This window comes from Chelonia mydas, chromosome 17 (assembly GCF_015237465.2).
Source record: "Chelonia mydas isolate rCheMyd1 chromosome 17, rCheMyd1.pri.v2, whole genome shotgun sequence".
Lineage (NCBI taxonomy): Eukaryota > Metazoa > Chordata > Testudines > Cheloniidae > Chelonia > Chelonia mydas.
In genome coordinates, this window is record NC_051257.2 from 12,932,059 (window position 1) to 12,955,884 (window position 23,826).

At 41.7% G+C, this 23,826-nt stretch overlaps 2 protein-coding genes and 3 non-coding genes across 6 annotated transcripts; all 5 read right to left on the reverse strand.

The window, feature by feature from the left end:
• Nucleotides 1-52: 52 nt before the first annotated feature.
• SUMF2 (sulfatase modifying factor 2) lies at nt 53-10,437 on the reverse strand. Of its 2 annotated transcripts, none has more exons than XM_007054171.4 (9): nt 10,206-10,437; nt 8,494-8,647; nt 7,322-7,436; nt 6,380-6,424; nt 5,078-5,228; nt 2,589-2,644; nt 1,928-2,012; nt 1,145-1,310; nt 53-268 (listed from the first exon to the last, which is right to left on the reverse strand). In XM_007054171.4, the coding sequence occupies exons 1-9, from the start codon at nt 10,288-10,290 to the stop codon at nt 172-174; spliced, it is 954 nt and encodes a 317-aa protein (XP_007054233.2). In that variant the 5' UTR covers nt 10,291-10,437; the 3' UTR covers nt 53-171. The 2 variants fall into 2 exon arrangements, with proteins under 2 accessions (XP_007054233.2, XP_037736304.1); XM_037880376.2 differs by having other exon boundaries at nt 8,494-8,735; nt 10,206-10,378.
• Nucleotides 10,438-12,621: 2,184 nt separating this feature from the next.
• Nucleotides 12,622-22,798, reverse strand: CCT6A (chaperonin containing TCP1 subunit 6A). The gene is made up of 14 exons (XM_037880500.2): nt 22,443-22,798; nt 21,959-22,022; nt 20,782-20,916; nt 19,879-20,052; nt 19,588-19,691; nt 18,388-18,498; nt 17,614-17,773; nt 17,266-17,348; nt 16,740-16,836; nt 16,023-16,170; nt 14,396-14,529; nt 13,968-14,070; nt 13,179-13,251; nt 12,622-12,739 (listed from the first exon to the last, which is right to left on the reverse strand). Exons 1-14 carry the CDS (start codon nt 22,577-22,579, stop codon nt 12,667-12,669), a joined length of 1,596 nt encoding a protein of 531 aa, XP_037736428.1. The 5' UTR covers nt 22,580-22,798; the 3' UTR covers nt 12,622-12,666.
• LOC114021804 lies at nt 17,934-18,065 on the reverse strand. The gene has a single exon (XR_003566212.1). It is a non-coding gene; the product is annotated as a small nucleolar RNA SNORA22 (small nucleolar RNA).
• LOC114021798 lies at nt 18,648-18,783 on the reverse strand. The gene has a single exon (XR_003566209.1). It is a non-coding gene; the product is annotated as a small nucleolar RNA SNORA15 (small nucleolar RNA).
• LOC114021801 lies at nt 20,248-20,379 on the reverse strand. The gene has a single exon (XR_003566210.1). It is a non-coding gene; the product is annotated as a small nucleolar RNA SNORA22 (small nucleolar RNA).
• Nucleotides 22,799-23,826: the final 1,028 nt, after the last annotated feature.

A 23,826-nucleotide genomic window follows, 5' to 3' on the forward strand; every position in this document is an offset into this window, starting at 1 on the left:
ACAACTGGACAAAACCACCCTCAGTGTCTACACCCTCCACTCTGACACTGACTATGAGTAGCAAATGTTTATTTTTAAAACTCGCCAAACTTCGATCCAACATAGCTGCAGGGAATCGCTGGCGTCTCCACGGGAGAAAACGTCTCAGGACCATTCCAATAAGTGATGTCATCACAGCTCTGTTTTACTGTCCGTTTTCCGACTCAGGATGTGGGCAGCACAGCGGAAACCCAGGTTATCTGAGGCAGAGTCTGGTGTGTTTCCCATCCTGGGAAAGGACAAAAAAACCCCTCCTATGTCGATTCAGTCATAGATTTTAAGGCCAGGAGGGACCATTAGATCCTCTAATCTGACCCCCTCAATGACACAGGCCATAGTGATCCCTGTTTTGAGCCCACTAACCTGTCTTTGACTAAAGCAAATCTTCCAGAAAGGCAGCCAATCCTAAAATGATACTGACACCTGGGGCCATTTTCGAAGAGTCCAACTCTAATGTAGGCCCTAAGTAAGTGGCCAGATTTTCAAAATAACTCAACCATCAACATACTGTGCTAATTAAAAAAAAATCTGGCCATTTAAATTAGGGGTCTAAATGAGAGCAGAGCATTTGGGAAAATCTAGCACTTGATGTACAGAATTGCTGCAAAGGGGCTGATGAGTGATGCAGTTCCTCCCCCGGGCTTTTTAAATGAGATCTTCTGACAATAATTAATATGGAGAAGGAAGGCAAAGCAATTTAATTATTTAGAAATTGTCATTTACATAATCGCTGACAAAAATGAGTTTATGTCTGTATGATTTAAAACAGATGAACATTATTTCCCACTGTTAATTACACTTCATTGTTGTAATTTCTATCCTTATGTTATTTTCCCTTCCCTCTCACACTGTTGTATTGGGTGTTATACACTAGCTGGCATCTGGCCTTCATTCCAGGGTTGGCTGCTGCCCATATAGAATTTGAGAAGTGTTTGGGGATTTATTATTAATAAATAATAATAAAGTGGTCTTCACATTAGTTAAAAGTAAATAATTATTAAATAGCAAAAAGTTTTAAATAAATCTATGTAATAAAGGTTAAGTTACTATAAGCCCCCCAATGTGGTGCAAAATAGCACCTGGCCACAGCAGTAAGTAAACCTACCTAGTAGTAACACGAGCTTTGTGATTGGCCGATCCGTCTACTGTGTCAATCCAAGATGCACCTCGCAGGACGTGCATTTTCTGAGCACGCTGCCTTGATACAGGTCCATGAGATTGATACTCTGATGCAGTCCATTCCCAGGTGTTTCCTAACAGGTCATAGAGCCCTGAGATATAGAAATTGCTTAATTAGGATCCATAGGAGGACACATACACTGTCAATACAAAGCCCTTTTGGAAGCACTTTGGTGCAGTGAGGGTTGTTTAAGACGCCATCAGAAGAGCATGGTCTAATGGCTAGAGCAGGTGACCAGGAATCAGAAGCTCTGGGTTTTATTCCCAGCTCTAATACACACTCACCGTGACCTTGGGCAGATCACCAAACTTCACTGTGCCCATCTATTTAGTGGGGTAATAATGCTTGCTTACCCTCAAAAGGGCATTGTGAAGCTTAATTAGATAATATTAATAAAGTGCTTTGAGATTCTCAGCTGAAAGGCATTACTGAAGGACAAAAAGTCATCAAGTATCATTATTATAAATCATTGCAGGCAATGTTGTCCCTGTTGTGTTAAAATGTCTCATGTCAACATCAGCCAATTTAAACAGCATTCAGAAATCTCAATGTGCCCAGCATCAACATATCTAAATGCCAAGAAACTCCATGTCAGTTTAGGTTTTAAAGTCCAGCTACAATCTTGAGGCGTTATTTTATTATTTCTAAATTGAAATTAACAAAAGAATTCATTTGCAAACTGGGACAAAGGTGCCTACTAGTCCATACCATAGTTGTTCTGAGGAGAGAATGCGTTCACTGGGGAAACACCATGGTAACCATCTTCTGCCGTATCGATCTTTGGGAAGATTCCCTGTGTGAAGAGAGGATTTTACTCGAAGAAAAAAAATCCAAACAAACCTCACCCAGGATGGCACAGAAAGGAGCTTGCGCTTTACAGAACCTCGTCATGCTTAAAATAATGGAAACAGTCTAACAGTCGTAAATTACACAACGTGAAGATATTTCAATATGAGGAAACAATAGCTCAACCATTCCAAGTGCTAAACAGGGAGATCCCTCCCTCGTGAAACTCTGAACCGCAACAGCCACAAATGTTGAGGAATCTGGATTCCACTTCCGCCATAGAGAGCAGGGTGAGATTGCCACCTTGCAAGGATATTCTGTATAAATATTAAATATTTATGGATAAATATTACCTTTAAATTCTAAATCCTGGAGATTGGGGGTGGAGGGGGAGGAAAGAGAGTCAAATGGTGGCAAATTTAACAACTGACCTGGGAGCCCTACCAGCTGATGTTCAATATCTTGAAGACAAGTCAGTATGATTTACTAGCTAAATGTTTCCTTAGGTCACTTTAGGACATTTTTCTTCATCAATAAGCCATCAAGACAACCCATAACAGACATGATGGTATTAAGACCCTACCTGCCAGAGATTTGTACGATTTGGTTGAAATTTGTTCCCCCAAGGATATACTCTGCCTGTCAAAAAAGAAGAGGCGGGACCAATTATTTCCTTCCTGATCAAACCAGGATACCAGTAGGAACTGTCAGCTTTACCCTTTCCCACTAATGTACGGGGACCAGTGCTGTTCAACATATGCATAAACGATCTGGCAAAAGGTATAAACAATGAGATGGCAAATGCAGACAATACAAAATTACTCAAGATAGTTAAGTCCAAAGCTAATTGCAAAGAGTGACAAAGGGATCAGACAAAACTGGGTGAGACTGGGCAACAAAATGGCAGATGAAATTCAATGTTGATAAATGCAAACTGATGCATACTGGAAAACATAATCCCAGCTATACATACAAATGATGTGAGTCTAAATTAGCTGTTACAGCGCAAGAAAGATCTTGAAGTCATTGTGGATAGTTCTCAGAGAACATCTGGTCAATGTACAGCACCAGTCAAAAAAAGTTAAAAGAATATTAGGAACCATTAGGAAAGGGATAGATAACAAGATGGAAAATATTATAGTGCCACTATATAAATCCACGGTATGCTCACACCTTGAGGACTGTGTGCAATTTTGGTCACCTCATCTCAAAAAAGATCTATTAGAATTGGAAAGTACAAAGAAGGGGAACAAAAAAGGTTGGGGTGTGGAACAGCCTCCATCTGAGGAGAGGTTAAAAAGGTGGAGTGTTCATCTTAGAAAAGAGACGACTAAGGGGGGATATGAGAGAGGTCTATAAAATCATGACCAATGTGGAGAAAGTAAATAAGGATGTGACTATTAGCCAGGACAGTCAAGGACACAACCCCATGCTTTGAGTGTCCCTAAACCTCTGACTGCCACAAGCTGGGGTAGATGACCACGGAAAGATCACTTGATAAATTCCCCTGTTCTGTTCATTCCCTCTGCAGCATCTAGCACCAGCCACTGTCGGAAGACAGGATACTGGGCTTGATGGATCATTGGTCTGACCCAATATGGACATTCTTATGTTCAAAAGGAAACCATGCATTGGTTTTAAAAATAAACATTTTGACTCTAAAGGACACAGTGCATAGCTGGGAGGGCAGTCAGTGCCCTAAACTGCTTGTCATCAGCCCTTCTGATTACCACTCCTTTTGCCAGTTACTCTGGCAGGGATTTTCAAAGGAGCCTAAGAGAATTAGGCACCTAGAGCCTACTAAATTTCAATGGAAGATTTGAACATCTAGCTGCCATAGACTCCTTGGGAAAAAAAAATCACAGTTTCTGCGCTTAGTGATTTACAAACATGAACTACACATGGGGATCAGTTCATCCACCACTAAAATGCAGCTGCCTCTGGAGTAGGACACTGCCGGCTTCTTACTGCTGTGAAGTGAAGAGGAATATTGTACTTGATTGAAAATGCAGGGGGAGTTTTTACGATGGACATTAATTTGGAGCTGGTATTTGACCTGGATGTCAGAGCTAATGTCTCTTCTCTTACGAAAAAACTGTGGGAACACAGGCATTGACACACTTGATCAGACCCATGGGTCCACCTGGTCCAGTATCCCATCTCTGACTGTGGCCAGCACCAGATGCCCCAGAGGAAGATGCAAGAAACTCCACGCAGGCGGATGGGAGATAATCTGCTCCACATGCAGGTCACATCTCAATCTCAAATAGAAGCTGGTTTAAACCTTGCAGCATGAGATTTTTTAATCCCTTCCCAAACTCTTCTTTTAAATTTTGCATTAACTGTTATAACTCTGGATATTCTTGTTATCCCTATAAACATCCAATCCCTCTGTGAATCTTCCTAAACTATTGGGGCAAGGTCTTGGCTCCATCCAAGTCAGTGACAAAACTCCCGTTTGACTACAACGGGGCCAGGATTTCACCTGTGGCCGTAATGACGTCCTATTGCAATGAGTTCCACAAGCTTTGATGTTCATGTCTCAATTGTAAGAGGATCAAGCCAAGTTCACTTCTCAGGGCCATGCCTCATAACTGAACAACTAATGCTATCCGGCTCCCTCAGGCAAAGCACATCTTTGTAGTCAACTCCAGGACAGCCCATTATCCCTGGCAGAATGCACCGCAAAGCATGAACATTAAGGACCAGACCCAGCTCTCATTACTGAGAAGAGAATTTGGCCCCCAGAGCTTTAATCAGAGAGATGGCTCCAAAATGTATTCATGTAACTAATTTCATAGAGTCATGGGTTTTAAGGCCAGAAAGGACCATTAGATCATCTAATCTGACTTCCACCCACATCTCCCTGCGGAGACCAGAACCCCCCAGCAGAGGGGAAGGTAGAGCTTTGAGTCTGGTAGGATTTCATTATTTAAGAATACAAGACCTCTCCTGGATCATCGAGTCCTGTCCCCTGCCATCCCAGGCCATCCCACCATAGAATCAATTATAATTATTTGATGACTTAGTTTGGTTTGAAAGAGATCAGCTCAAAGAGCTTTTCTTACATACTCTCTAGTCCTCCCCTTGCAGCAAATTCCCACTCTGCCTCAGTAGGGAGTCTCTTCCCTTTCCACTTGCAGTATGCCTGTGCATCATTCCAGCTCACGTGTAGCACGGGGTAGTCCAGCTTGGTTTTTATCCCAGATCCTGGACCTGCTGGCTGAGGAGAATTTCATTTAACAGGTTTTCATTGAACCATAACAACTTTATGTAAAATAAACCCAACAACAGGGAACAATACAGAGTCTGGGAGACCTACAATTAGACACATCATCTATACTGTGCTGCCATGAGCATCCACCACCCACTTTGCTCTGCCTATCTGTAAAGTACTGAAATAGACAAGAATCTTGGACTTCAGGCGTTCAATGGCTTGTCAGCTAAGGTGGCAACACCTTTGAAATCTATGGGGGGTCGGGGGGAAGAAAAATCTGTGGACACATTTTTTTTTAACACCAAAAACATTCATTAGCCCAAGACAACTTTCTGAAAGGCGGGGAGGGTACAAATGATAAATATGAAGTAAGACAGTCTGTGGCAGAGCAAGGAATTGAACCCAGGTCTCAGGTTAGTGGTCGAAATACTGGCCCAGCCTGCTTCACATGAATGTATAAAGATCATACTCTGAACTTCTGCAGGATTTGGAAATGCATCCTTTTATCTTTTTCTACATGGTACAGGGCACCTTGCCTTTGACTACTTGGCAGAAATCAATCTAACGAAAGACTGGAGGATATGCATCTGTCTCAGTTAAGGATAGACCCTCAGAGACTTGCGTAACACACAGACACCAGTTCTATCTACTCTGCTAAAAAGACTTGGCTGGTAGTGGAGTTTATCCCCTAGACAATGATCTCAAACAGGTCTGCAGATCAACTGTGGCCTGTGATCACTTCCAGGTAGCTAACAGAACTCCTCCAATCACAGTGCCCCCTAAATATATAAACAAAATGGACAAGAACAGTGCATAGCCGGGAGGGCAGCCAGTGCCCTCAGCTGCTTGTCATCAGCCCTTCTGATTACCACTCCTTTTGTTAGTTATTCTGGTATGGATTTTCAAATGAGCCTAAGGGAATTAGGCACCCACAGCCTAGTAAATTGCAGTGGGAGATTTGAACATCTAATTCCCGGAGACGCCTCTAAAAATCACAGAGGAGTCTCTGCGCTTAACTCTCAATTTCCTCCTTTTATGTGAGTGGAATTGCTAACGTTGTAATTAATGCCGTTTCTTCTCCCCACTGAAGTTCAGCCCGTAAGCAGACAGTCTCTGAAGTCCTATGGGATTGCAATTCGCTCCTTCGGACTGCTCACCTGTCGCCAAAATGCATTGTCAATCGGCAACCACCAAGGGGCAGACTAAGAAAAAGGAAAAAAAGAGACCAGATTAAAACGCAATCCTGCCATCGAATTGTCCCCAAGCCTTGACTCTTGGTGCTTAACCCATTTCACAGCATGCGGAGTGTTTTTGAGTTGGATATGGTTAGATTCTGTGGCTGGATATGAGCAGCTGGTTCATTTTAAAGACATTTCTATAAAGCTCATAAGTAAGGTACAGGGGGCGTCTGATTTTAAAAAGAAAATTCAAGATTTAAAAAACTCCTTTAAAAATGTAGGCTTCCCTGTTTTCAATTCTGTTGAATAAATATCAGGAGATGCCTTGCTCTCTCCATACTCGCCTAGCAGACCCTACTGTACACTCTGCAAACTGGGGCCTTAAATCAGGTAAGGCATAATCCTGCTCTTATTGGGGTCAACAGGAGTTTTGCTCTTGGTTTCAATGGGAGCAGAATCAGGCAGGGAAAAAGCCAAAATATTAAACCAGTTGTTACCCGGTGGTAGTATTCAGCAGAAATAAAAAATACCCATTGCAATCAACAAAGTCTTTCCCTCAGGGGTTAATGTTTATAGCAAGACAAACAAATAAGGTAACACGGTCAGGAAATAAAGTGAAAAACTCCCCAGTGAGGAATCCAATTCCCTCCTAATCCCTGCGGTGTGGAGCCTAAGCTTTCCAAAGGCTTGCATCCCTTCTTCTGGGCACCTGGCTAGAGCTGAAGTTAACGTCTCCTTTCTTCACATAAGGCCACAACATAAATAGTAGACTTTTCAGGAATGGATCTGCTTGTATTTATTCCACCATCCGGACACCACTCTGAGTTCCAAGGACAAACACCACAGCCCTCTTTTCACCATCGTGAATCAACCCCATAACATATTGTTCATGTCACTTTACACACTCCAAATGCACTTTACCTCCAGTTTTTGGGTCACTTTTTTTTTCAGCTCTTCGGATACAAAATCCTCAAAGACAAAGCTCCAGCCGAAGGCTTCTGCTTCGGTTTTATATTTCTTTTCTCGAACAAACTCCCTGGTGTAAACATGTCAGATATAGGTCTCTGGGTAGCACTCCCACAAGGTTAACACCACAAAATTTAATGATCCACATGCATAAGAAGTTGATAAAAGTAAATGCAATTTACAAGAGCTATTCACACCATTTATAGTTTATTGAGCCCCTGGCGTAAATCCAATCAGCTCAATGGAGTTAGGTTTAGAGATGAAACTGGCCCAGTTTGTATTGGTTGAATGGAACTGCTATACTGATGTGAACTTTTTTTAATATTTAAAAACAAAATTTATTGAGTTTCTTTATTTAGATTTATTAAAACAAAACAACCCAAAAAACCAGCCAATCAAGGCAGCAGAGTTACTAGAAGTTCCTATTCTAAGCTGTGAGTGCACTTTGCAAAAATTCACATTGAACAAAAGCCACATGCAACCACTTAAATCCACTGCTCCTATTGCAAATCTGTCCCCAGAATGTAATTATCCAGGGCAGTGAATAACCCGGCCCAATCTGTGTTCTATCGCCTCCCAAAATAGCTGAGAATCAAGATGAGCTTCTCGGCACGTCCAAAAAGGACTCATTAAGATATCAGAATCATCTCTGTGCCAATGCAGGATAGTCCCTCCAATACATAGTCTAGTGCAGGGGTGGCCAACCTGCGGCTCCTTGTACAGGCACCGACTCCGGGGCTGGAGCTACAGGTGCCAACTTTCCAGTGTGCCAGGGGTGCTCACTGCTTGACCCCTGGCTCTGCCACAGGCCCTGCCCCCACTCCACCCCCTCCCTGAGCCTGCCATGCCCTCGCCCCCCCCCTCCACCCCAGCTTCCTGCACACCACGAAACAGCTGATCGGGAGGTGCGGGAAGGGAGGTGCTGATCGGCAGAGCTGCCGGTGGGTGGGAGGCCCTGGGAGAATTGATGGGGGGCTGCTGACGTATTACTGCGGCTGCCAACAAAGATAAACTCAGCAAAGATAGCTTCAGTCACTACCCAGACCAATTGCATATAGCTGAAAGTCTCCACCACCCTGCGCCATCCACCCTCTGCAAACTAAGCAAACGCTAAGTGTGGGCCTCACCTGAAATCCCGGTTGGTGACAGGATATTTGTCAATACCAAATGACTTCACTGTCACCTCCTGGAGAGGCCCTTCATTTTTACCGTCAGGTGAATTTGCTCCCATTTGGAACTTCCCGCCAGGCAGTTGTACCATGTTTCCATCATCTTCAAAAACTATGAGAGATGTTGTGATCCAATATAACGTTAATTAGCAACAAAATCCTGGACTGCATACATTCTTCGCTAGAGGTATGTTTGCATGCTGGGGAAGGAGGAGAATGGAAAGTTGATAATTATACCTAGCACCTAGACAGTGCTTTATATCTTGAAAGTCCTTTGCACAGAGTACACTGAGCTTATTCCTGGTGTAACTCCATAGAAATCAATGAAATTATTCCTGAGAAAAATTTAGTCCATTCACTCATTCTCTCTACTCTCCTAGGAGGAAAACAAGTAAGTATTGTTATCTCAATTTTACAGCTGGAGTAACTGAGGCAGAGAGGCTACGTGACTCACTCTAGGTCACAGGGGATAAGCAGCAGAGTTAGGAATCTCTTAATATGCTACAGGACCACTGCTGCTAAAGATACTGATATCTGAAAGACAGCCCCTCTGCATGGCAACAGATTAACCACATAAAGGAATCAGACTAGCAGCACAAAACACCCCCAGCCCACACAGCCTGGATCTGCCCTATGAAAGTTTTGTAAATGCACAGAGGTTTTATTGTGAAGGAACCATTAGAGAATCTACACTGTGAAGGGTTCACTGAGGACAACTGCAGCTTAATCTGTTGTTTTAGATTAGACTCAGTGGTTGTTTGATGGCAATTTATAAAGAGCAGCATTCCTGGGTATTGCTTTGAGTTGTGAGATTTGAGTATTCACTCCTGGCATCTAGTCTTGCTTATCAGTTTTTACATGCAGGATTTCAGGCCACCAGAGGAATCTCCTTTGAAAGTATTCAAGGTCTGTCACTTTTCAGCTGCATCAAATGACCCAGGATTCACGAGGGAAACTCTGAAAGGAGTAGCCCTTCCCGAGATGGGCAGGCCCAGGATTAAATACTGTGTTAACATATGTAGAAATGACTCTGCAAACCTTCAGAAAGAAAGAGAAGGGAAAAATACATCGGAGTGGGGAAGTTACCAGACCTTTACAGCTAGGAAACAAATTTGGGCATGGGGGTGCAAAGAAGGGAAGATGAGTAGGAAGGGAATTCCCCTAGCCTCCCCAGCATCACAAACATCAGATCTAGAGCTGAACTTTGTGGGGTATCCAGGAGGATTCTGTCTTAAGCTTGCACTTTAGAGTCAGTGAAGGGATGGATCTCCCAGCTAACTTTTCCAAAGTTCGGAGGTGGGGGTGCTGGTCTCTTTTTACATTGCTCATTTCACCTAACTGCTGGAATAAGTTTAAGAGTTTGATACTGGTTCTTTCAAATGTATTTAAAAGGGAACAGATGGGCCCTTTCTTCCTTGTTTTCAGGCAGTTAAGGATTCATTTTAAGGCAGTACTTCAAGTCTCTGTTTTGGGAGAAGGATTTTAGGGTGGTGAGAGTCAGGGAAGACACTTCCTTGGAATGAGTTCCAGTTAATACAGCCCCTGACAGAAGGGGAAAGAGTCATTAAGTGGGGGCAGGCACCACTTACTAAGCTCTGCTGCAATGAAAGGGGGTAAAGGAGGTGGAACGGAAAGGTGGAGCAAGGCATGCTTTGGACACATGAACTCACCTTGCAGACTGGAGCTGCTCCCTAACACACAGGTGCCTAACAGGAGAGCCAGCTGCACTCTCCCAGCAGAGGAGCAGGGTAGCATTGGGGACAGGAACAGGAGATGAATTGGAAGAGGAGGTGGAAAGGCTGCCTGTGACCCAGAAGGGCTGGATACTGGGCTGAAATGCTTCCGGGATCTCCGGCTAGAAGGGAGGCCAGTCAAAGATCTTCCCGGCCCGAGTCCCCGCCTCCCCCGGCATGGAAACGAAAGCCGGGGGGTGATGAAAGGGGAGGAGTATGTGCACAAGCGGCAGCGTAGAAGCTGGCTTCTGCGTACATGGAGTCGGTGTGGAAATGAGAGACGTTGCATTAAGTCATATTTAAGCCATAACCAAAACCCAGCCCGTGCAGGATCGCTCCTGACGGTGCATTAAATTAGTGCACAAGCTATTTAGTGTTCAAGAGACAAAAGCCAATCACTTTTCACTGAAGCGTTTTCCTTAAAATTGTTACCCAGAATAGCTAGGATCTCTCTCATTTAAAGAGGGGAAAATATCTTACCCTTCTCCCCACAAAAGCAAGCCTAAAATCCAAACCGATTTGGGGCACTTGACACTTTTCACACGATCAGTTTTGTGCTTTCTATTGTGGAGGTATGCACTTGGTCTGCTTTGCATGGGTTTTCATTACCATGACAAACGAAAGGTGTTTTGATTTTTAAAACATGAGGCAGGGGAGGGGACTGTAGGCTCCCATAGATGCAGACCGTCATACAGATGGTGTAGATCCTGGAACAGTTTTTCCTTTTTTTTGGAAAGTGACTAGCCCTTATATTGTGTCCCTTTAAATGGGGAAAGCACTGGTTACGCTACCTGCTCAGGCAAGAGGACAAAGCATTTCAATTCTTGAACCTACTCTTACTGAGATCTTGAGATTTTCTGCAGAGTAAATTTTGCAATTTTAGAGCCTCTTTATGAACTCTTACATACAAAAGTACAGAAGCTTGCTTTTTAACTCAACTCTCCAAAGACTGATTCTTCAGGTAGTGACGTATGACTCTAGTGTTACAAGATATTGTTTCAGGACTTTGCTTTTACTCAGTGGGCCTCATACTGTATTCCTTGTTCACCCATGCTCCATGTTGTGGGATAATGTGAAAGGAATTATCAGACCAATGCCCATATTCAGAAAAAAACAAATGTAAACAGTAAAAAGAAAAAAAAAAAAAAAAAACCACACACCAACAAAGATAGTAGGATAAATTAGTAAGCATGGCTAGAGTTGAAAGAAGTTAAACATTTCTTGATTACCATTACAAGAAAAGGCATGCAAGACTGAAGCTAGAAGTTCTGTAATGTGGAAAACATAACAGGCAGGCAACTGAAGTAAGAATCTACATTACCCACAGTGATATCAGGCCAGACCCCAACCAGTTGATCCCATACTTGAAGTTTTGATGGAATTGTAGCTGGGTCTGGTTCAAGGTTTGTTAAAGAGTTCCTGTCCATCCCTCCCCCTAAAGTCCTCAAGCTGCTGCTCAAGGAGCTTGTGTCATTGGTGAATTTACATCTAAGTTATCAGATTCTGCCAAAAAAAAAAAAAAAAAAAAAAAAATCAAACAATACTCTAGGAACTTGCCAGCAAGTTTGTGGACTATTTTAAAAACACCCTGGATTGTAGATCACCATTATACATTGCTAATTAAATTATAAGAATTATGCCTATAAATATGCACAGCTTTCCACCTATAGATCTCATATCACTTTACAAATGAAGGTGTTGTTTATCCCCACACCACACACTTTGATGCATAGAGCTGACATTAATGGCCGTAAATCAGCAGCATAGCTAGGAAAAGAATCCAGACTGACAGACACTCACCCAGTGCAGTGTCCCACACATTAAAACATATTGCCTCCCAGACAACTAAAAAGGTATTCTTCACAAATCCTATGGAGACTCTCCACTCCTAGCAAATCTTTCAAGCTTCAAAGAGTTTGGTGCAATCCAATCTGCATGTGTACATGAGCCCCAGAAAGTCATCCCTGCTGGGGGTATTCTAGCAATATCCAGAAAGAGGTGTACAGATAAGTGACATTTCCTCCCCGCTGACAATTACATAACTATATTGACCTGTCCCACATTAGTCATCCCAACCAAAACATATTAAATAACTGACACCACTACAAAATAAGCACAGAGCAGAACTGTTTATTGGGTAAAAAGACTGTAAGTTGTACATTTCAGTGCAATTAAGAAAAAAAATAAATAACTGATTTTAGAACCTAATATTTGAATAGGTGCGAATGTTTGAGAGTGGCTATGTTTACTCCAAAGAGAGGGCTACTTCTGTTACTGTGAAGATCCACTGGAGGCTGGAGAAAATAATGCCTGTAGCTGGATTTTTTTTTTTTTGAATTTACTTCTTAAGGGCATCTCCCTACTCAAGGCAACCATCACAGCAGAGGGCAGATTCAGTTCAACCTTTGAGAGACGACATTCCAGCTCGCATAATTTCATCAACCAAAAGAATGTTGCTAGCGATCACCGTGCTAAAAAGAGCAAAACATTGATGGTCAAAACTTCTGTATTATTCTACAGTTCATCCAAACAAGAGTACCAACTGCATGCATCTCCCCCCCTTCAGTCCCCACTTCACACACACCCACTCTGTAGATTACGTTCTACATTCACTAACTCGTTAAAAAACTTGTACCGGCTGTTGAAGTGTCATTCTGTAAGTTCTTATAAACCAATCTTGGCTTATTTAAGAAGTTTGATTTCTCTATGGCAGACAGGTGAAACAGATATCAAGACTAGTCATTTTTATATAACTATTGTACTTGCATGTTTTTATTTCTACACTGTACATTTAGATAAAATATTTCTGTAAAGATTAACCCATCCCATATCAATCCATCAAATTTGACTAGTAGCAATGGAAGCCTATTTTAGTTTAAAATAAAAAACAAAATTACAAAAAGAGTTTACCATGAATGAAGTAGTTGTTTTTTGACATTATAATTATCCCAAATTCCAGCCGCCGCCGCCACCATTGGTTCACCTGGGAATGCAAAATAAATCCCCCTTTAGGCAACTGATACATTTTAGCATTTTATTAATGTAGTTCAAAAATCTTGTTACAGACAATAGGAAATCACAAGACATTAACATGTTCTCCCCTCACCCCCACCATAAGAACGGCCATATTGGGTCAGACCAAAGGTCCATCTAGCCCAATCTCCTGTCTTCTGACGGTAGCCAATACCAAATGTCCCAGAGGGAATGAACAAAACCGGTAATCAAGTGATCCATCCCGTCACCCATTCCCACCTTCTAGCAAAACACTTGCTGCTGCCACCAAGAGGCAAACCAAAGTATCTCCTACTTCATACTAAACACTAGCCTTCATCTTTGTGTGCCCATATGTGTTACAATGAAAAATACATTTTGTAAATGAGTGTCTGAGCCACCAAGTCAGTTAATTAATTCTCTTGCATAAAGCTATATTGAAATTAACATTCTTCATCATGAGTGAAGTATTCTTCTAGGAAATATTCTTCTAGTAAATCTAAACAACTAAAGAAGCTGATTGAAAATCTGCCAGAAGATCTTACAAAAATTCTACCAGTCTTGAAACATCTTTGGAAGCTAAAGCATGGTGGACTTGCTGTACATTAAATAAAAGCTCTATTTCCTCCTCATTAGAAACAGCACCATTTTGAGGGCTTAAAGCGAAAATTAATCCTAATTGTCTGAACATATTTTAAAGTTTCTTACCAGTGTTCAGATCAACTCCAATAAGTTGTCCTGATCCTGCATATTCGGCCAAAACTTTCACTAGTGTTTCCTGGGGGTCATAGCCAGAGTTCTGCGCAAGAACCTTGGAGGGGGAAGGAAGGGGGAAAAAAAAAAGAAAAAAAAAAAAGAGCACATTGTATGTATTAAACTTAAAGCCCTGTATGTTATTTCAGAAGGTGCATCATTAACTGTTAATCTCTACCACAGCTCCCAACATATCCCCCTGCTGGTATAACTCAGACAAAAATTAGGAAGGGTATACATCCTTGCCTTCAGTTCAAAACATTACTCATATCTGTCCTCTGGCAAAAGACTTCAGTGAAGTGGACTACTGCTAAAACAGGTACAATTTTCTACACTTTATAACTGCTCTGAAACTATTACTTTAACCAAGAGTACTTTTATACCTTAGGAATTATGAGCAGAGCATCAGCAAAGGCTTGAACTCCAAACTGGGCTCTTCCTTTTACATTGGGCTTATGTTTTACAAGAGCATCAGCTATTGCCACTTCTAACGCACCAGCTCCTGCAACTACACATCCTGTAAGAGATAAAACACACTATGTAGTCCAATTGTTTGATAGGCTGTACACTAATTTAAGTTAGTGGTCATGAAGCTCCCACAGAGACAGAAAGAGGTCAGTTAAAGATTTGCTGACTGTAGTGAAGAGCTCCAAGCTTTAACTGGGCGGAGAGAAAGCTAGGAAGTTAAAACAAAAGCCTGTATGTTTTTATCATATTCACTAAAAACATGCCAAGACATGGTGGTGGTAATTTTTAGTAAAAATCTTACTGACTGGCCGGCTACCTAAAGTATTGACAGCAGTTATATTTTAGGCCAACCGTAGACATTTTAGCAAGACAGCAGAAAAAGTCAATATTATTAGTATTACATGAAGTAATTTAAATAAAGCACCAAGTCTACACATAGTAAAAGGTTTTCACATCAACAGTTTGCAGTTCTCATGTGTCATTTTTAGTTAAAAAACATCTAGAAGAGCCGCTTTGTTTTTGTTTTCTCCTTCCCTTTGAAATGGAGATTGGAATAGAAGAGAAGCAGCAATTCTACGGTTTTCTTGGAATAAAACTCAGGTTTTGGTAACACCATACATATATACTAATTCAAGATACTTTAAACAGATTTTTGAAAAATGTGTTATCGGTTCATTATTTCCACTGATAAGAAATGCTGTTCTAATGATACTTCCCAGCAAGAACTCTAGACTGATAATGCAGAGTAATAAACTTTTAGATGACTGGAAAGCAAGCCTTTCCTAGCCCTCGTCTATGCTTCCGGGGCATGTAGGGTATATTACATATAGCTACACACAGCAGTGAAAAATAGTCCGTGTCCACACTGCAGTATGTAGCTACACGTGGCAGTGTAGCATGGGAGGCACTGCCTTGGTGTGTAGAGATCCATGTAGGGTAGATTACCTAGGGTTCTGGCATGTCTATTCAGCCAAGCAGTGCTTCATGGTCTACACTGCTCTTTATATTTGTGCTAGCGAGGTGTGTGGTGTCTGTACTCTATATGCTGCCACACATGTAGACATAAACCTTGCAGCTAAGGGTATGTATTTTTTATTCTTCCCACTTCCAAAAGCACTGACTTTAATTAGATCTAAAGTTTTAATAATTTTCCCTGTAGTGATTCGAGCATCTTGTACTAAGAGTATTCTAGCAACTTTTAACTGCAGCACTTAACTTACTGTTAACAATTAACAACTTATTCCCTTTCTTGCTATTAACTGTGTCACCTAACATATAACTTCGGTTACAATAACTGACCAAATGTGTGTGTCCATCTTTCCTAAATACTCACTTTAAAAACAGCAAGGCACTGGGAACACTTCAAGTAGAAGTGTGCTTTAGCACAGAGTCTGTATAAACTATTAACAAAAGTGAACAATTTATCCATATCACCTGACAGAAAAGTACAGGCACATAGATGTGCATTGGCAGCTATGTTTTGCATATTTCAGGATGTGCCTCATAAGACCTCGCTAAATGAAACACCACCACGAGACTTACCATCCTCAATAGCATTTTTGACAGCACGTAGCCCATCTCTTACTGCATCCTTGATTTGCATGAGCGTATGTTTATTTGGCCCCCTGATCAACAGGGTAACAGAGCGAGGGTTGTCACACTTCTCAATGAAGGTAAACTTCTCTTCACCCTATATGGCAATAGCAAGTTTCTAATATCACATTTTTGCTTAACAAAAAAAACCCCCACAGCATATCCACGTAAATCACTAAATGAAAAATATTTAACTATGGTGCATCTGAGTATTTTAAGACCGATGTCAACAAGAGAGTTATTCAGATAAATTAATTTTATACTGAACCTTTCAGGAGGGGAAGAGAGATAGAAGGAGAGACGTTTGTCTCCTCACCCTCAGAAGCTGTTCAGATACCTTCTCAATTATATTTTAGCCTTAAATAGAGAACAAGTTTATTTTGTTTTTTCCTTTGGTTCAATTTTATTCTTTAACCCCAACACATTCTACACATGACAAGAAGCAACAAGGACAAGTCCCCCCAGTGACTTATGAGACTTCCATTACTGCTCTCTAACTTTTAGATGAATTCTCATGGGCACCTAAATGCAGGCAAAGACCTCCATATGTTTAGAAGTAGCAGAATCAACAATAAAGCCTGAACTGAAAAGACTGCTGCAGACACCAGATAGGAGCCAGAGGAATATCTAGTTTAGCCTTGGTTACAAACTGAAGGTCTTACGCACCAGTGTATACTCGTAGACAAGACCAGCATGCCCCAAACAGTCAGCAGTGAGGTCATCCACAGAATTCATAGCCATACCACCACAAGCAAGGGTCAATCTGAAAAAGGATGTACATAAAACACCTAAAGCATGTTACATTTAAAAAAAAAAAAAGTGAAAAGAAGCTAGAGAATCTTAGTTGCGTGAATAGTCCTGAGTGAAGATGCTTTTCAAACCATGCCATATATTGTTATAACATATAGGCTGGTCTCCTTTTGTGAATTTCAAGATATTAAGGTTTGTTTATTCAGGTGATTTATTTCCTAGTGTTCAAGTTTAAAACAATTCAAGCCTCTTCTATTCTACTCGGAGTTGAAAGCTTACTGTAAACATGGTTTATACTGGACTGACAGTTTTTACTCCTGTAAGAAGTGTATGTGCTTGAGCTAAAGGGATATTTTTACTTCAGTTTTGAAAGAAAATATATAATAAAGTAAAAATGGAAAGAGTGAAAGTCTAACACAAAATTTCTTCCCCAAGAACTGACCTCTCCATGTTCCTCCTTTTTGCTCTGCGCAAAGCTACTATCCCTTCTTTTGCAAGTGCATCCAAGGAAAATGGGTCAATTCCCTATAATCAAAGAGATAAGTACACATTAGGAAAACTAAAAATAGAGATTCAGTCCAGCACTAAAGACCAAATTGTACATTCAGTTCATACAGAAGTAAGTGGGAGGTATGCACACGTATCTGAAAAATACACTGCTGACCAAGCCTGACTAAGGCTTGTCTGAAGAAGCCTATACAGTTATCTGAAAACAAAGCATCAGGCCTGCCAAGAATGCCAACATTTTAAAGTAATTTTTCCAGTTACCTTGTATTCTCATTTATCTCACCTTTTGATTGATCACAATAAATCCTTTATTTGAATCACCACAGACTCTCTTTTTCAAATCTATGATTTTGTTCACTCTGTCTTCAATGAATTTTCTCTCAGCTTTTACTAACTTCTCTCTTTCTTCTGCACTCTTATAGAAGAATCCTGAGCTCACCTCTCTAAAAAGGAAAAAGGAAAAAAAAAAAAGAAAGAAATTGTTCAACATTACTACTAGTACTCTAGAGTGTTAAAATAGCAGAATCTTAAAATCAGAAGAGGACTTAACTTACATGTTTCAGTTAAGACATCAATTAGCTAAAATTATAGTACAGCACTATGAAGTGTACAGTCCTTTTGAATACATGTAAAAGGAAAAGGATTCCTTCCAATGCAGAGGCACAGCACAGAATTATTCTAGCACAGAGTTATACCAAGGGAACTATGAAGTATACTTGGGTGTTCACTGTGCAATGTAAGACTTGTTGGAGGCATAGGGGAGACTTTCTGTCATTCAGTAAGCCAACAGAAGGGACGATTATACTAATGTGTCCACAATCCAGCCCACCTCAAAAGCCAATTCATCACTCCACTACTTTGGAGTTAAACATTTGACTTCATTTCCTCCTTTTACACAAAACCAGGCTAGTTCTTTCTCTCTCTTTTTTTTTTTTAAATAAAAGGATATTCTAAAATATTTATTACTCTTAAAAGGTTTAAGATACATATACAAATACGAATTCACACTACCAGAGTCAGGTATATTTCTTCCGTTGTCTCACTGGTGACTACTTACGTTTTTTCATATTCTAGTGATACATTGCAAGTAAGGATGTAAGCATCTTCCACTCTTTTCTTCATGTCAGGATGACGAGCACCATGGTCCAAAACAAGTCCTCTAATCAACCTGTAAAAAGTCAGTAAGATGACCTGTAAGAAATCCTTTATACACAGGGTAGGAAACTTCTGTTTTCCTGAAATGTAGTCATAAAACTCATACTACAGTTGAACAAACATAGATTAACTACCATACTGTCACGTTAAGAATTCCTTGGATCATGTATCCTACTTGTATGGACATGCTAACTTTACACAAAGCATACCATTAGGAACAAGTGAAAAGGAAATATACTCTAGCATAGTGTCTGACTGCATTAGCTACTGAAGAAGCCAATGCAGAATTCATCCATGCCACTGAAGTTAAATATATCTACACTTCTTTGTATTCTCAAAGAATTTTGAAGCATTATGGTTCTCTTAACATGTAATTCTGATAAGATTTTATACATCTTCACTTAAGAGGACACTTAAGACACATTAGGAGCCACCCTGTGCTGCCAATATTTTTAGAGTTACAAAAGGTGGAGAGTTGGATTCCTGTTCACCTTCCATTTTTGATTAGTCACCTAAAACTTACACTTCATCTATACTGGAAGTGGACTTGCATTCCAAAAAAGATGGAATAGTTAAAAAGGAATAAGACACTTCATGTTTTTGACGCTGACAACTGTTTTAAAACAATCTTCGAAAGTGAACAGTTGTATACATGTACCTAATGTACATTTTATACTTGAAATGAATGTGTAGTGATAATGATGTTCATCAAAGTGTATCAGAAGAATACAGTCAGATCCTCCAGCATAAAGGGACATGATTTAGTCTCACTTGTGTCCAGTCCCTTCAGGCCTGTTAGAAGATTAGCATAACAGAGATTACAGGAAAAAGGCTATTTTTCAGGTTATTTACTTTGTAATTCTGACAATACCTTGCTATTCATCAGTTTGTAGTTTTCCCTGCGTACTCAGTTTCCTTTTTTCAAACAAAAGGGGGTAAGAAAAACGGGAAAACGCAATTGTAAATTGACAAAAATTGGCAGAGGGACTCAGAGGTGGTATACTACCTAAAGCTACCTTCAACTGTTTTAAAGCAATTAAGTTTCAAGCTATGATTAACCTTTAAGTACAGAATGCATTACCAACATTTTATAGCTACCTACGCTGTTTCAGTTTCCGATTTGTGCTTCATCTCCATAATCTCAACCATGTAGAGGTCAATAGGCTCATCTGGTTTTCTGATTGCCAAAACAGCATCTACTACAGCCTGAAATAGGAGAGAATGCCTCCATAAAAAACAATGCATTCGCCAAAAAAGCAACCCAGCCAGTATTTCCCCAACTTCCATACATTCTCACCCCTTCCCCAAATAGTTACAGAACAAGCTGAACACCTGGAGTTCCTTACACAAAAGGACAGTAAGGTAAGATGACAGACAACACATGCACACTTGCCTCTGTTAAGATATCAGCAAGTTCTGCATGAACTTTAGTACGCAGGGACGTTCTGGCAACATCCACAAGTGTCTCCCTGTCCATCTCCTTGGTTACTTTGACTTTCTCCAAAACTTCAAGTGCTTTTTCCTTTGCAGCTTCAAATCCTTCGGTGACTATTCTAGGGTGCAAGCCCTAATTTTTTAAAAAGAGTTAAGTAACAGAATGAGTGGACTGAAAACTCCTATTTACTAGTTTTACTTGAAAAGTTAAGATTTGAAGTGTTATCTCCGAACTCCGGATACCACAAACACCCATGACTTTGGTGCTGTAAGACCGAAGTAAGTTAGAATTTGCATGCTACAGAGACGGGAAAAAAAATAAAATAAAAATTGTACTGTCCTTCTGAATACATGTAAAAGGAATGGCACTCCTTCTAATGCAGAGGAAAAGTACAGATTATTCTAGCACAGAGTTATAGCCAAGGGAACTACAAAGCACACTTGGGTGTTCACTGTGCAACATGAATTAATAAGGTATCAGCCTAAGTTTTCTGGCACACACTGCCAGCAGTGATTCCTTACTCTAGAAAGGTGCCTCTTGGTGTATTACAATTAGAAGACAAGAGCTTTAAATCCAAATAGAAATAAGTCAAAAACAAATTGGTAGATACAAGGTACAGCCTGCATCTATCATAGGTGGTTTCAACCTGTAACAACTAACCCTGGCTAGCTGATCATCTGTTTTAGTTTTTACCCAATGTATTTACACAATAAAAAGTGTCTCAAAATAAAATCATTCTGGAAGAGCTGTAACACCGGACGCTTTTTTTATGAACATGAAACATTAACTGCAATGATGCTGAACAGCCTCAAAGGAAAACGTTCACTCATTTTCTTATGAAAGTGAAAAATTCATACGTACCTCGGAAATATAGAGATCCGCCTGCTTCAGCAGCTCTCCAATGATCAGAACATTTGAAGTGGTACCATCTCCAGTGATGTCATCCTGTGCTGTTGCTACTTTTGCTATCAAGGAGGCTGTTGGGTGTTGTATTTGCTAAACAAAAACAAGAAACTGAACAATAAATCTTGTTGAATTGTTATGGGAGTAACTATCTGAAACCAATTTAATCTGGCCAGTACTTACTTTTCATAACCAATAGTGCATCTGAATGATTTTGTTTTTATTAGTTTAAAGTGACACCACCTAATTAAAGAGTCATATTTAAAGAACCAGCTATAGCGGTCATAGACTTTACATAACTCTTGTTTTGACCAAAAAGCAATGAAAATAAAGAACCAAAGCACAGCACTGGTTTCTTCAAACATTAAGAAGTCCTTATCAGCAGAGTTATTCTAAAAGGACCATGTATACATGCCTGACAGTGACCCGGGAAAGAAGAAAAAGGATGTTATTTTAAGAAGCAGCACAGAAAAGTTAACCTTAATGGAGTAGACAGAACATATAAGCACAGAGTAGATGGCATTTAAAAGTGTGATGTAAAGTACAGTACAATGAAAGATTGCTGTAATATTTCATTTAGCTAGCATGTGGCAGGGAAACTACAGTGTAGTAATGGATCTGTGTGTAGCAGAAACTGACACATGGACCACACCCACCACACAGCCCAGTACATTTTTCTTTTTTAACCTCACACATCTGTACCTTACTACCTTTGGCCTCAGTTCTACATGTACATCTGCCCAGAGCCCTACTGTTTGCAATAGAAACGCAGGCCTCTCCCTGATCAGATGCAAGACTAGGACTTTAGAGACATACCAGTGTTATGTGAACCAAAAGAAATTTTGGGTAAAGGGGAGCATATTTAAGAGTAACAGGCAGGATACTGAATGAAAGATGTAACCCTTTCTGAGGTCTGAGATTGGTAAACAACAAACCAATGAGGCAACGGATACATTTTAACTATGGAATTAACAACTTTCCTTTATGGTTGCCAACCCATGAGATTTAGCGAACATCTGCCCAAACTACCGCTGCCTTCAGCCACTGTATGAGAAGCCCCGTTCATCATCGTTACCGCACAGAGCTCCAGCCGCTCTGTTCGCCCCAGGGGGCCGGGGGGAAGGGGCGCACTCACCATCTCGTGAAGCAGCACGTTGCCATCTTTGGTAAGCTTGATCTCTCCCGCCCCGGACACCAGCCTGCGAGGGGCACAATGCAGAAGAGTCAGCGGCTGCGCAGCCTCCGCCTTGCCCCGCTCCCCAGCGGCCTGCGCGTGGCCCAACCCCAGCGCGTGGCTCCCCAGGCGCCTGCACGGCCACGGGCCACCGGCGCGGCGCAGCATGGCCAGGGGGCCGCGGCTAGCGCCGGCCTCCCGCCCGCTGCTTTGTCTCCAGCGCTCTGCGCCCCTCGGCCTGCGGCTGGCGGGAGCCCGAGGCAGGCGCCGGGCAGCAAGCGGCGCCTCCCGCTCCGCGCGGGGCCAGGGGAGAGCCCGCCAGTCACGGCGGACAGCGGCTCCCGAGAGCGGCCGGCCCAGCGGGCCTCACCGCTACACCCGCCTCGGCCACGCGGCCTCTCCCGGGCCCCCCGCCTCGCCTCGGCCCGGCCCCCGCGGGTCTCACATCTTCATGGTGCCCTTGGGGCCCAGATTGGTCCGCAGCACGTCCTGCAGTCCCCGGGCCGCGCTGATGTTCACGGCCAGCGCCGCCTGGGCCCGGGCCACCTCGGCCTTGGGGTTGAGCGCCTTCACCGCCGACATGTCTACAGCCAGGCCGCGGAACGAGAAGGCACCAGCCCCCACAGCCGCCGCCGCTGCCCCGCCCTTCTAGAACACTCCGCCGGCGCCAGCCCCGCCCGCCTCCCATTGGCCAGGCCGAGCCGGCTGCAGGACCATTGGGCAGCTCGCTTGTCGTTCGTTCCCAGTGCCCGCCCCCTGCAGAGGCGCTCGCGGCCGCTGCAAGCCGTTAATATGCAAATCTTCGTAATCACGTGCGCATATTTTAATTAATATACAACGAGAGCTCATTAATATATGCAAAGTTATTACTGTACAATAGGATGACCAGAAAGCAAGTGTGAAAAATGGGGGGGGGGGGGCAATAGGTGCCTATATACGAAAAAGCCCCCAAAATCGGGACATCTGGTCACCCTACTGTACAACCATGCCTAGTCATGTACGATTGCGACTCAATATATGAATAACGTAATTAACATGCACAAAATAGCTGGTCACAGTTATAGCTATTTGTATGCAAATCAAATAATTAACATGCCTCTAGGTCATTAATGGATATATTATGTAGTTAGTAATGGCAATCCCCCAGTTACTAAAATCACAAACTTGCCTGAGTTAGAAATTAGCCAAGATTTTTTTTAAATAGTGGATTAATATTGAAATTAGCTTAATTAATAACAGATAAACTCAATTAATATTTCAAACAGCCTTCTTTGCTCTCCCTGCTACTGCTATACCCTTGATGTGCTGCTCAGAGTAATAAGCAAATGTCCAGTATTGCCAATCCCCAATGTTCAAAAATCATGAGTCAGGCTCCAAAAAACTGAGATTTGCTTTAAAATCCTGAGATTTCAAAAATAATAAAATTAAGAGTTTTTCTTTTTATTTGCCTTGAATTCTGAACCTTTAAGGTTCCCTTTTTCAAGATATTACCTGTAACTATGAAGAATCAAAACTTGCTTGTTTTAGATGAAAGTTGAGATTCTCAGGTAATCACAGGACTTCAGGAGCGGGGGCTTTAAGAAAAACAACAAATATTGCGAGACTTGTGTACTTGCAATAAAATCAAGAGAGCTGGGAAGACTGAATGTCGTCAGTGGGGTGTTCATAATAGTAAATTCTACAGACTAGCTTTTCAAAGGGGCCTAAGGGAGTTAGGAACCCAACTCTGATTGAAAGTCAATGGGCTGTGGGCACCTAACTCACTTAGGATCCTTTAACACCCCCCTCTCCCCCAATCCTCAGTGGAACTATTCATAGAGTAAGCACCA